At 43.7% G+C, this 14,786-nt stretch overlaps 1 protein-coding gene across 2 annotated transcripts in view; it reads right to left on the minus strand.

Annotated features, from left to right (window-relative positions):
- TMEM232 (transmembrane protein 232) overlaps positions 1-14,786 on the minus strand; it is a 101,805-nt gene that overhangs the window by 85,319 nt on the left and 1,700 nt on the right. For both annotated transcript variants that reach the window (XM_072140522.1, XM_072140530.1), the window contains exons 2-3: positions 5,895-6,036; positions 4,232-4,343 (exon numbers count right to left, since the gene is read on the minus strand). In XM_072140522.1, coding sequence (XP_071996623.1) covers positions 4,232-4,343; positions 5,895-6,022 — 240 coding nt within the window. In that variant the 5' untranslated portion in view covers positions 6,023-6,036. The remainder of the gene's footprint in view (positions 1-4,231; positions 4,344-5,894; positions 6,037-14,786) is intronic.

The raw sequence follows: 14,786 nt of genomic DNA on the forward strand, positions 1-14,786 counted from the left end.
AGAGAAATTTTTTTGCGGGGCCCATCCTTTATGTAATGAGAGAATACCTGACTACTCCTAATTGAAGTGTAAAACACGTTCTGGCGGATTTATTAGAATCATCTAACATTAGATACAGGGCCAGAACCAAGCTCAGTACATAACTGCAGCATTCAGCCAAGTTCTCTATACACATCAGAATTACAGCACCAGAATATACTCCATACAAACAGAAAAAAGCTTAGTTAGAACAACATACGGTTGGTTGTAAATCTACTAACTTGTTAAAATGAGACACAAACATAAGAACAAAATCTAAACCGTGAATTTTTAGCGGTCAAATACTATTTCTACAAAGGGGCTCTGCAGAGTATTATCACACTAACAACTATATTGGTGGGCAATACAGATCTGACATCACTCCTGACATGTCTGTATGGGTAGGTCAGTCCGTGTATTGCTGTGTACAGTGGCTGTAGCTCTTTAACCCCTTTCTGACGTGAGCCCTAACAGTATGGCGCACATCGGGAGAGGGAGGACAGAGAGGGCTGACACCACACACATACACCGAAAAAGGTATTAGCACCAGAAGATGGCAAAATGAAGAATTTTTGTTTTGTACAGGAGGTTTTAATTTTTGTAAATGTATGAATACATTATAAAACCTATACTAATATGTTATCCCTGTCATCGCACCGACCCAAAGAATAAAGTAGACATGTCATTTGGGGAACACAGTGAAAGCTGTAAAATCCAAGCCTAAAAGAAAAAGCATGGAATATTATATACCATCACTATGAAGTGAACACAAGCCCTCACAGAGCTCTGTACATGGAAAACTAAAGAATTTATAGAATTTTAAAGGTGGGGAGCAAAAAACAGGAAAACAAAAACCAAAAAGAGCCAAGTCCTTTAGGGGTTAAGTAAAAGTCTTATTTTCTCATAGCAGTCACAGCACATGAGAGATGCAGCAGAATTGTGAGTTTAGGGGTAATACCAGGACTTACTCTAAATCTTACTTTCATCTTCTTCTATGACCTAGCCTTTCATGGCAGCTTCTAAGCCGCCAGGCCCTTTTTCTGTCGATTTTAGGCTCCTCACTTCATAAACAGTAAATCAGTATCCCAAAGTAGGCAATTTTCCAATGATGACCCCTCTGTAGCCAGTATCCTTATCGTGGCCAGTATAGTCACAGGGCCTCCCCCCTCCAGTAGAGTCACAGGTCCTCACCCCCCTCCTCACCCCCGTACAGACACAGCCCCCCCCCCCACCCCAGTACAGTCACAGGGCCTCCCCCCAGTACAGTCACAGCCCCCCCCCAGTACAGTCACAGGTCCTCACCCCTCTCCTTACCCCTGTACAGACACAGCCCCCCCCCCCAGTACAGTCACAGGGCCTCACCCCTCTCCTCACGCCCGTACAGACACAGGGCCTCCCCCCCACCCCAGTACAGTCAAATGGCCTCCCCCCAGTACAGTCACAGGGACTCCCCCCCAGTATAGTCACAGGACCCCTCTCCCACAGTACAGTCACAGGGCCTCTCCCACAGTACAGTCACAGGGCCTCTCCCACAGTACAGTCACAGGGCCTCTCCCACAGTACAGTCACAGGGCCTCTCCCACAGTACAGTCACAGGGCCTCTCCCACAGTACAGTCACAGGGCCTCTCCCACAGTACAGTCAAAGGGCCTCTCCCACAGTACAGTCACAGGGCATGCCCCACAGTACAGTCACATGTCCTCCCCCCCAATATAGTCACTGGGCCAAGTCAAACCCCCCCCCAGTATAGTCACACCTTTAGATAGCGCCATCAAATTATGTAGCGTTCTACAAATTCTGGGGAAAATACTAATAAAATAAGACATTAAAGAGTAACAACAGTCATGTGAGACAAAGGGCCCCGGCCCCCCTCCCCAGATCTGCCGTCAAAGGGCCTGGGCCCCCCTCCCCGACGCTGCAATCACAGGGCCCCGGCCCCCCCCTGCCCAGGAGCTGCCATCAAATGCCCCCCTGCCCCAGAGCTTTCATCAAAAGGCCCCCCTCTCCCAGAGCAGTCATTAAAGCCCCCTCTCCCACCCCTTACAGCAGCCATTAAAGCCCCCTCCCATCCCCTACAGCAGCCATTAAAGCCCCCCTCCCATCCCTTACAGCAGCCATTAATGCCCCCCTCCCATCCCCTACAGCAGCCATTAAAGCCCCCCCTCCCATCCCCTACAGCAGCCATTAAAGCCCCCCCTCCCATCCCCTACAGCAGCCATTAAAGCCCCCCCTCCCATCCCCTACAGCAGCCATTAAAGCCCCCCTCCCATCCCCTACAGCAGCCATTAAAGCCCCCCCTCCCATCCCCTACAGCAGCCATTAAAGCCCCCCCTCCCATCCCCTACAGCAGCCATTAAAGCCCCCCCTCCCATCCCCTACAGCAGCCATTAAAGCCCCCCTCCCATCCCCTACAGCAGCCATTAAAGCCCCCCTCCCATCCCTTACAGCAGCCATTAATGCCCCCCTCCCATCCCCTACAGCAGCCATTAAAGCCCCCCCTCCCATCCCCTACAGCAGCCATTAAAGCCCCCCCTCCCATCCCCTACAGCAGCCATTAAAGCCCCCCCTCCCATCCCCTACAGCAGCCATTAAAGCCCCCCCTCCCATCCCCTACAGCAGCCATTAAAGCCCCCCTCCCATCCCCTACAGCAGCCATTAAAGCCCCCCCTCCCATCCCCTACAGCAGCCATTAAAGCCCCCCTCTCATCCCTTACAGCAGCCATTAAAGCCCCCCTCCCATCCCCTACAGCAGCCATCAAAGCCCCCCTCCCATCCCCTACAGCAGCCATCAAAGCCCCCCTCCCATCCCCTACAGCAGCCATCAATGCCCCACTCCCATCCCCTACAGCAGCCATCAAAGCCCCCCCTCCCATCCCCTACAGCAGCCATCAAAGCCCCCCCTCCCATCCCCTACAGCAGCCATCAAAGCCCCCCCTCCCATCCCCTACAGCAGCCATCAAAGCCCCCCCTCCCATCCCCTACAGCAGCCATCAAAGCCCCCCCTCCCATCCCCTACAGCAGCAGTTAAAGACCCCCTTCCCCCTGGCTCTTCCAGAGCTGTCATGATGCCATCTCAGGGCCGAGAGCTGCCACTCACCTCCGGCTCCGGGTGGAAGCTGTTATGCGCGCGCGCCTCTGTCAGGCGCCGCACACTCCTGCCCTTCTCACAAGAACCGCGGCGCCCGCGCTCTGATGCTGGCAGGGGCGGCGCTTGCGTACAACATTGTTGTGCGCAGCGCGTCTCTGCCAGCGGCCCTGCTGGGGAGTGTCCGACTCCCGGCTGACATCGGGTGCTGGCTAAAACGGCGTCCCCAGCGCCCGATGGCCCCGGCAGCCTGACTCCAATTCTGAAGTCAGCGTCAGTACTCAGGGCCCACCGGAGGTTTCTCCGGTAATCCGGTGGGCCAGTCCGACGCTGGAGCCATCTGTAGGCACACCAGTCATGTACCATATTACTAGCATCATAACTCCCATGGCAGAGCTACAGTGCCAGGCATTGGACGTGTAAAGGCTGCCTGGGTGTAGCGGGTACAATGTACAGCAAATCAAAGTCTGGGAGGTCCAACCCTAGATTTATTCTTTCAGAGCTTTAGTGATCAATTATAAAATGAAAAAATTTCTTTCACCTTTAGACCAAACCTTTAAAGGGGGTTTCCCGCTTTCAAAAACAGACCCCTGGTGCATTGACTTAAAAAAAAGGAATTCAAAAAAGGGTAATTCTCCGCTTCTCCTGGATCCCAGGAAGTGTATATTTTCATTCCCAGCAGGACTGGAAGTTTCACCTGTGGCCTCATGGTCCTGGGAACAGTCCTTGGTGACCCACAATAGTAACATCACTGTGACCTCCTAAGCAATCCCATGATGAGCAGACCAGGAGCCAGAGCAGGGTACCCTTTTTTTAATTTTCTTTTTACATGTGACCTCTGCCAGGGACCTCAGAGATTTCCCAGGAAATCCATTTTAGAAAGAGTTTTTTGGGATGCTTTTGTCTCTGCCTCTTTATAGGACTTATTCCAAGAATTTTGTAGATTTTACTAGTATTTTATGTATTAAATGAGAGCATGGCAATTGTAATGGTGGCAAATATGGAAAATGATATCTGTTTTCTGTTGTTTAAATTAATATATTACAACATTAGAGGCTAGAGAACCAAGTCTAATGTCCATAGCATTTCATTGGTGTCTGCACATACCGATGCATAATATCTCTGTTACCTTGCATCTAAGTAGGATTTTCCTGGCAGTGTCAAGCATGCGCTCTCCATCCTCAACGTCTACTGCAGCGTTAAAGTGTTTGATGAATTCCTCTGTGACTTCCAGGGGCTTTCTATATAAAGATCACAAGGAATGCAATGATTTCAAATGTCATTTACTGACAAGCAACATAATCCTCTATTGAATCTTCAAAAGTACTTCAAGAACAATATGAGAAAGTTCTAAGACAAAGGAAAGTGCTGTGTTATTTTTATCCCAAGCTATTACATATAACGCTAAAATAATGTGCTCTTAACTGAACAAAGGTTCATTGAAACTGAATGTTCATTTACTTTTTATGTGTCTTAAATCATGCCTGTGATATTTCATGTCTTTGCATTATTGTAATAGTATTGACCATTATAAACTATGAATATTTAAAGTGCCTACAGATACTACCTAAAATAATGGTAATTCTACCATGGAGCCGTTTAATATAATCTCTACTGACATGTCTATTTTTGGTAATAAATGTACAGGCAGTCCCCGGGTTACATACAAGATAGGTTCTGTAGGTTTGTTCTTAAGTTGAATTTGTATGTAAGTCGGAACTCTATATATTATAATTATAACCCCAGCCAAATTTTTTATGGTCTCTGTGACAATTGGATCTTAAAAATGTTGTATTGTCATCAGAACCAGGATTAACCATAAAGCTTCAATGCAGATACTTTTGATAACTGTTATAGCTGTTCATTGTAGCCTAGGACTAAAATACGGTAAATTACCAACATCCAGAGGGCCGTTTGTAACTAGGGGTTGTCTCTAAGTCGGGTGTTCTTAAGTAGGGGACCGTCTGTGTACTATTTCCTAGAATAAAACATTTCTAGCATCTTCTCTCCAAATTTTGTGTTGTACCATTGCTCCAGAAAAATTATGAATACTGTATAGTGAAAACTTGGTGCCACTAGTTGGTGGTGTGTATCTGCATAGACAATGGGGCTTATTTACTAAGGGTTCCGCGGCCGTATTTATGTCAGGTTTCCAGAATTTTCGGGGATCTCGCCGGGTATTGTGTCACACGCGATCGTATTGTGATGCTATCTCGCCGGCTTTTACGCGACACAAGGCAGGCCTTTGGACAATCCGACGGATTCGAACCACGTGCGGGATTTAACCATTCAATTTGTGTTGCAAGACATGCACTTACATACACCGGGAGGAAGAAGGTGAACTCCAGCGGACCTCATTGGGGAAGAGACACATGCAGGAAATCGGGCACACGATCTTCATAAATCGCGGCAGATGGGCACTCCGGCGGTCATTCCGGATCGGCGATCGCACAGGAAGTAAATGTGCACCTCTGTTTTAGACTGTGTGGCGATGCACTGAATTGACAAAAGGGGTCATCCCTCCTCCTCTCCACGCGCCGGACGTATCCCTGGCCGGTTACGGACGGGCAGGCAAACGTTTGTGTAAATGCGGCCTCAATATTAGTTAAAGGGATTGTCCGTGAACTCCTTGATTTATGCCTCCCACACTGAACAGCTATTTGGCCTGGCATAAACACAGAGTATGGAGCTGGAAATTAAAGCAGCTTCTCCGGTCCCCACCAAGAAGATATTTATAACCAATCCCGAGGATGAACCAATAACCCATTTAAAAGCAGAGCTTAAAACAATACCTTGGACTTTTACACTTTTTTCCTGTACTTTCTTCTGCCTTTTCCAATATCTTTTTCTGGAGTTCATTGTAATATTTTGTGGAGATTATCCCAAACTTTTGTGTTACCGGAATCTTGATTATTGGCATTTTCTATTGCGCTACTGTAAAATAAAAGAAAGTAAAAGTGTAGGTACTAGAAAGATCTGCAGAAATTACCATAATTCAGAGATCAAATAAAGGATTTAAAGTCTAGTAAACAGCAGTGTATACAGATCAGAATTTATTCTGGCTGTGTATCAGTGCACAGATAGAAAAAAAGGGCTCATATCAATATGCAGGGGGAGCAAGAGGGAAATCACAAATTCTTCAGCATCAGTCAGTACATGAAATCACTGTATAAGGAGAAATCAATGCTGGAAAGAAGCTGTGCTGATACATAAGAGCTAGTGAATAAAGTAGCATCCTGAACAGACTTCTTGTCCACCATGTATTACCAGAATGCTCACATAAGAAAAGTATAAATAACTTTGCCAGTTAAGGCCGCCTTGCAGATGTGTGGAGAATTACAGCCACCTGGCTATCCATCTAATGTGTGCGAGGGTCCTCAGCCTCATCTCATTGCAGATGTTTAAAGGGGTATTCCCACGAAGACAAGTTTCTTAAATGTACTCAGGATAACAAAATAACAAATTCTCTAATTCACTGTTATTAACAAAAAATACAGCATTTTGCAAATATAATTCCAACCTGTCCTAGACAATTTGAGTTTCCCCCTAGATCCGACCCTGTATCTTCTGAGTTTAGGGTCGGGGAAGACGTTCTTCTGTCTGGCTCTGAGATGAGCTCCTCTCTGCCTCTAGCCCCCACCCTTGCATTCCAGGACGATCTCACACACACACACACACACACACACAATGACTTCCTGCCAGCAGCTTGTGAGGAGAGTAAAGCTACGGACAGATAAGAATTTTATCCAGGGGAGAGGGAGGCACAGAAAGTCTGACAGTATGTGTTATAGGCGAGATATAGCTGTTATTATGCCTGTGATAGTAGAGTCATGTGTAATATGGGTTAAAATTATCTTTATTGTGTAAACATCACTAGGGGATTTGAGAATTTTGTTTCATGGGCAAATCCCTAAACACTAAAGAAGCGGAGGTTCATGTCTAATATTCTTAGGGATGACGAGCTGCCTTCAGAGATGTCGGGACTGTCTATATAGCCTGTAAGACTGCAAATCAGACACCTTTCCCTATTCTGAACCTATTCCAATGTGCATTGCCAGTATTATTCCCATATCATACATCAATATAAAGTTGTAACATAACAAATAAATTATAAATAAAATTTGAAAAGAATTTAGCATCAGGACCATCACCCATGACATTTTATATGATATTTCCTATTACATTGACTGTAGAATAAATGCATCTAAACATTTATTCTAGGAGACATAATCTGTTCTTACAAATGTCTAAACTTATTGTACATGTAAAACAGCTAAAGCTGGTAGTGTCTGCTGTAATACAGTACAGTAAAAGGGTAAAGTAAATGCAAAGTATTTTTTATTATACTGTCTTACCACATGGTGACAAAGCTCCCAGAGGTTATATTAATAACATAAATATAAACTTTATTTCAGGACACAAATGCTGACAAAGAGATAACAAATGAAACAATATGTCTTTATTTTCTTCATATGCTTTTCTCTGGTTCAGTGTTTTATTTTCTGGAAAATGTTTGAAATCAGCTACTGCCATCTAGTGGTGGAAGATCAGTGCACACAGATATTACATACATTACACACAATAGAGAGGGAAAACAAAGACCTTATTCCTTATTAAAAGCAGGGCAGATGCCAGCACTGGGCATACCTGGGCAAGTGCCAGGACCCCCATATAAGGCTGTACATAAGTAATCCATTGAGGTAAGGGGCTTTATCTAACGGATCCATAGTGTGCCAGGGGGGCTTAGATTAAATAACCATGAGGGGGGGAGGGGGTCCTTCTATGAAAAACTATGGAATATTTTAGGAAACAGGAGACTATTTTAGATTTAGAATTTTTAATGCCGCCATGTGAGTTGACTGCAAAGAGGCCCACTGAGGCTCAGCCGCCCAGGGGCATACTGAAACCTGGAGCCTGATTAAAGGGGTTGTCTAACACAAGTCATAATACAGGTGATGGGGTTTCTTTTCTGTATTTACACATTTTTCTAATAATAATAATAATCTTTATTTATATAGCGCCATCAAATTCTGTAGCGCTTTACAAATCAAGCTTCATAAAGCAAATAGCGCTGCATCGACATAGAAGCAGCACTGCTCAAATACTACAATCTATCACCCGAGGTCTGAGCAACATGAACCGATGCCTTATACTGTACAGATTTACAATAAGAAATCACTGTATTATGAGCACACCTTAATCTGTGTCTTCGTGTGGCAGAGACATGATAGTTGCCAAAAATCCAAACTTTATACATTTTTTTGGGTCACAAGCAAGCAAATCACACATGATGTTACAACCATAGAAGTTGAATAGAAGTTGAATGAAATGACAACATATCAAAATTGCAGCCAAATCACAACTTTAGAAAGTCAGTGGGGGTAGTTACCCTAGTGTCTGTGCCAGATTTTTGGAGTTACATTGTCTCAAAACTGTTGACATGGGTTGTTTTTCAATTTTTGGTGACTCTTTATTGTATGTATCTTGTAGATAAATATAGACCCTTCCAAGACCAAAGTTACTATTGTGTTGGCAAGTGTAAGATGTGCAACTTTTTAAAAACATTTAGGTGCAGACCCACTCTATTCCACACCTGGTGAAGGAAAAATTTTAAAGGAAATCTACCATCAAAACCCATAGATCCAGGCGCCATGACTGTGTCATCTTATATCTGATCCATTGCCTCCTTCCAAGTTTAACTTTTAAAATTATGCTAATAAGCCTAAAGGGCACCATATTACCAAAGCTCCTCCATGCTGTTGCTTCACAGTGTGCAAGTAGCACTTCCTCCTTCCTACTGTGTGAGATTACAGCAGACAAAGGGAGGTGCATGGGAAGGGTGAGACACAATAACAGCCTTTGCAGAACTTACAGGGGCCTTTCATGCTCATTTGCATAATTTTAAAAGTTGATTTTAGAAAGAAGGAGACGATGGATAACAAACATAAGATTACCCCAGTTACAGTACCTGGATTTATATTGAATTGTCCTTGGTTTATTTGACTGATATTATTTAATGATAACTTTTATTAAGAAAGCAATCATAATTTTTTCAAATATATTTCCATGCTGTAATGTGAACCTTCTATGTTTACTTCCAGTGGATAAAAATCCACTGGAAGAGCAAAGTCACACCATTACCTCTGTCCTTCTTCACCTACCTACTCCAAATGTAGATTTTCAGTGTCACACGGGAAATGCACTGTCAAGATGGCACCATTGGTAGGCACCAATTTGGCATTCTCACCCTATCACCCCCCCCCCCCCTTCACTACCAAGCAGATCATCAGAAGGAGCTTACCGCAAGTCAGGAGGAATGCTGCACCAAGGGTCCAGTGGTAGCCAGCACCAGTCAGCTTCAAGGGAACCTGTCAACACATTTTTCACAAATACAGCTAGTGGCAGGTTCCCATAGGACCCTAGTAGCTAACTGACACTTTAAGCTAAAAATGGTTGACCTCAGATTCCCAAATAATCAACTTAATAATATCCACGGATGTGTATAGCGAGTAGAGGGGGGTGTGGTCTCATCGGGCTGACATCATCACAGGTCCATTACCCCCTTAATATTAACAAACTGTAATAATAATAGTAATCATTTTTATTTAAATAGCGCTACCAAATTCTATAGTGCTTTAACCCTATGTATATATAGCTAATCAATGAAATCACATGGAGGTTTGGAGAGGAGTGGAAGTCCCTGGAGGCTGCTGTGATTTCATTGATCAGATATACAGTATATGCATGGGGTACAGTTCCTGGAAACCAGGTAAAATTATAAAGTTCATTATATGGGGATCTGAGGGAAAAAAAATGTGGTGACAGGTTCCCTTTAAAGGGGTTTTCCCATGAAAGAAAATTCTCAAATCTCAATCTCCTAGTGATGTTTACACAAAAATGATAATTTTAAGTTTTATTGCCGTTTTAGCTCCTATCACTCCTTAGACTGGTCAGTGTAATATTCCAGGGTGTGGACGGGGCCTCTCTAAGCAGACATATTATCATCCATCTAGTTATGTGGGGTGACAATGTGGTTACATTATCAGGGTACAGGTGTATATACACTTTCATCTGGCTTCTGACATTGTACTAACACACTGACACACAAAAGGAAAGATGAGACAGATGAGAGATTATGAGATGTCTTTTACACTTAGGCATGACAGACAGAGGCTTACAGACTTTTACACTGTCAGCACTGCTATATTTCTGTTCTCACAGATAGGTTATCCAGGGGAAGGGGGATGCAGGCACATATCTCCTTGTAGTTTGTATCTGGTCTCTCCTCCTCCTGTGCTGGCAGGAAGTGATCAGTGTGAGCTCTGTGCTAGGACTGCAGGGGGCGTGGCTACAGGTACAGAGCAGAAAGAGATAGAAATCTCAGCTCCAAACTAGAGATGGGAATTCCGGCTCGTCTTAGTAAACTAGCTCATTAGGCTCCTGAACGGTTCCCTATTAAATATATAATAGGGGGCCGCAGGCCAGTTAAAGGAGGCGGGTTAAAGGGGGCAGGTTAGAGGGGGCGTGGTGAGACAGTTATGGGCGGGGTTAAGTGAGCCGGCTCACATCGTTCACGAACAAGAGCTGGCTTTTAGAGCCGGCCTGTTCGTGAGCGACCCATTACTACTCCACACAGCAATGGAAAATGGCAGGCACCCGGCCTTAAATCAGAAGTTATAGGGGCAACTGAAATTATGTACAGCAGGACTGATAGAGACGAGTTGGAATTGTATCTGTGAAATGCTGAATTTTGGTTAATAACAGTGAATTAGAGAATGTGTTATTTTGTTATCCTGAGTACATAAAAGAAACTTGTCTTTGTGGGAATACCCCTTTAAGCACTAGTACTAGGCAAAAGGGGAGCTATGGGCAGTGTCTATTCTGCCAAACCAACAGCAACAGCACAACACTGCTTCACCACAATGGCCGTACTGCCACAGCGACACCCCTACTGTAATCACCTCTATGCATGTCTGTCTACACTGTGTCTATTTATTATTGTGATTGGTGTATTTCGTACCGTAATCATTTCCTCATTCCCAATGCAGGGCCACTCTTCTTAAAGGGGTTTTCCCCCAAAAGAAAATTCTCAAATTTCGATCCCCTAGTAATGTTTACACATTAAAGATCATTTTAACCCCTTACTTTACAATTTTACTCAGTTTTATTGCCGTTTTAGCTCTTATTAATGATGGTCAGTGTAAGATTCCAGGGTGTGAGTGGGGACTCTCTAAGCAGATACATTATTACCCCTCTAGAGCTGACAATGTGTTGTTTGTTAGCAGGAAGTGATTAGTGTCTGTGAGCTCCATTCCGGGCAGCTGGGGGGGATGGGGCTACAGTGCAGGGAGCAGAGAGAGACAGGACTCTCAGCTGCACAAACTCACACAGAAATCCAAGATGGCAGCCCGACCCTAAGTCAGAACTCACTGGACCCTGTCTTAGGGCAACTGAAATTGTGTACACCAGGACTGGTGGACACAGGTTGGACTTATATCTGTGAAATGCTGCATTTTAGTTAATAACAGTGAATTAGAGATTTTGTTATCCTGAGTACATATAAGAAACTCGTCTTTGTGGGAATACCCCTTTAACACAGACAAAGGAGGGAAAGAGGCATCCACAGCTAGTACAGGCAAAGTGCCCTTAGCCTCTGCCCCTTTGTGATGCAGCATGTTATAAGTTAACACCTCCCTGAATCACCTCTTCACTTGAAGCTTCAGTTTAAGGCTGCAGAAACCACAAGGTTTGTGATGGCATGTATGGATGTGTATTCAATCCATATAATAAGTGTATTGTGTTTCTGCCTATATGTGCGTCTGCATGTATGTGTGTCCTCTTGCATGTGTGTCTGCCTGCTCTGTCTGCTTGTATGCATGTGTGTCTGCCTGTATGTGTGCCCGTCTGCATATATCTACGTCTACCTGTATGCATGTGTGTCTGCCTACACTTTTCTGTGTCTGCCTGCCTGTATCTGTGTCTGCTTGCATTCATGTGTGTCCGTCTGCCAATATGTATCTGTTGCTGCCTGCATTCATGTGTGGCTGCCTTCATGTATCTGTTGCTGTCTGCATGTATTTGTGTCTACCTGCATGCATGTGTGTGTGGCTGCCTGACTTTGTGTCTACCTGTACATGTCTGCCTGCATGTGTGGATGGATGCTGGCTTATAGACTAAAAATATTAATCAACTCCAAATGTATGTGAGAAGGAGAAATGATTCCCCCATAGAAAGGGGGAATGACAGGGTCACATTACATCTATAACATCTGTCTGCATGTACTTGTCTGCCTGTACACTATGGGGCACATTTACTTACCTGGTCCTGTCGCGATCCCCAATCCGGACAGTCCATCGAAGATGAAGTCCGACGCGATTCACCAACATCGTGCGCCCTAGATCCTGCATCTTCCCCGCTGAGGTCCGCCGAGGTTCACCTTCTTCTTCCTGGTGTATGTGAGTGCATGTCTTGCGATACAATTTGCGATGTTAAATCCCGCGCGTTGTCCGAATCGGTCGGATATTCCGATGGCCTGCCCTCCCAAATGCAGCGCAACGCGGAAATCGTTGGGAAACCCGAGTAAATGAGCCCCTATGTCTGTATATGTGATATGTATATGTTTTATCCTCTATTTGTATTGAGTAGATTATATATTTGCATAAAGTATTTTAAGCACATTATTTATTACAGAAGTATATAACTGTGTTATTTATATATTTAAGGTTAGGTTTCAGTAATGCCCTACATGTATTTCACGCAGCGTTGTTCTGTTCCATAACTTTTTCATTTTTCCATGCACTGAGCTGTTTGAGGGCTTATTTTCTGCGTAACAAATGTTACTTCTCAGGGACATTATTTCTTTTTCCATGCCATGTACTGGAAAACTGGAAAAAAATTGCAAATCAGGTGAAATTGGCAAAAAAGTGCATGTGTCTCTGTCTTGTGGGCTCAGTTTTTAAGACCTTCACTGTGGGCTCCAAATGATACATGTAAATTTTCATAGGTTTTATTGTGTTTTAATACATTTTCAAAAATCAAACAAATGTGTATGAAAAAAACAATTAGTTTTGCCATCTTCTAACGCTAATAACTTTTTCATACTTCGGTATACACAGCTGTGTGAGATGTCATTTAATTGTGAAACCATCTTGAGGACTGTGCGACATTTAAATCACTTATTATTACATTTTTTATGGGATGTAAAGTGGTGTAAAAGGAGTGTTTCAGCTATTTTCCGTAATGAGGTTTTAATGTTTTCATATTTTGATATATTGGGCATTTTGAGACGCGGTGATACCGAACATGTTTGTGATTTTTACTGTTTATTGCATTATATATCAGTTCTAGGGAAAGGGAGATGATTTTAATTTTTAGGGTTTTTATGTTTAATTATTTTCTAAACTTTTAAAAAACTTTTAAACCTTTTTTTTATCGGCGCCCATGCACCACTGTCTATTAAATGCTGATGATGGCTCCACCGACAGCATTGGAATATGCAGCCAACCCCACCTCTGTATGAAGAGGGCTCACCCTGCTGTGATATCACTCTGTGAGCCTTCTTCATACAACCTTTGCACCTCTGCACTGTACATGTACAACACAGAGCGTAAAGGGCTTAAAGGGCAGTCGTTCAGTGGCCCTGGTTATGATGTTCTGCAGCAGCTGAGTTGTGTATTATGATGTTCTGCAGCAGCTGAGTTTTGATGTTTTGATGTTTGTCCTGTTGGCTAAATAACCTTGAAACTGCAACCAAGGAACTAGCAACATATAAGAACCCGCCTCTCGTAGTGTGTGTATGCAACTGTAATGTTAAGCCTCTCTCTTATTGTGTAACAATTGCCAGGACACTTGCACAAAACAATTTCCCCCCAGAGGACCAATACTTTTGTATTGTATTGGATAGCAGACATAAGGCTGTACTATTTTATAGGTCTATTAGTGTAACAGTGCATAGGTCTATATGTGTGTGTAATAAGCTGTGTGCTAGGACTGCTAGTGCTAGAGAGGAGAGCTCAGCCTTATGGGAAGTGAGGGAAGCTGGTCTCGTCTTAGTTTAGCAGATGTCCCGGCTAGGAAGTGTCCATCTACTTCAGGGGAAGCTGATTAATAACTTTGTGATAAAGAAAGGCAATGTTAAGTATCCACGTGATACTACAATGCTTGAGATTTATCAGACTGTACATAGACAGATGAGGTTGCATCAAACAAAAATATGTCTAGGCATTTACCCAGACAGTATCAAGTAGCCATAACAAGATAATATCGGAAAAATCCAGACTATATCCAGCTCTTCTAGTTTTCTAAATAATGACCACAAGATGGCGCTCAACTATAACACTGAACTTTCTATGAAGCAAAACTCTGCAAAGTAATGAGATGTGACTCTCTAGCGCCACCTGGAGGGAGTTATCCTGTATGTCAAAGTCCGATTAGGTAATATTACTGTGTGTATATGCTAAGTACAAGGAGGATTCCACTAGCATTTGCTTTATTTTTCAGAAGATATCAGCATTTTTGAGAAACAACACAATTATTATGTGCTACTCTAGAGCAAGATGCCTTTCTCTACAGAAACACAGATTTCTATGATGTTGAAACCTTGTTTTTGCGGAAATGATACAGTATATAGATGTAGCAATTTTATCTTTTTCATTTTGCCCAGTTTGTCAGCCCACTCAAGTCCC

Source organism: Engystomops pustulosus, chromosome 1 (assembly GCF_040894005.1).
Source record: "Engystomops pustulosus chromosome 1, aEngPut4.maternal, whole genome shotgun sequence".
Lineage (NCBI taxonomy): Eukaryota > Metazoa > Chordata > Amphibia > Anura > Leptodactylidae > Engystomops > Engystomops pustulosus.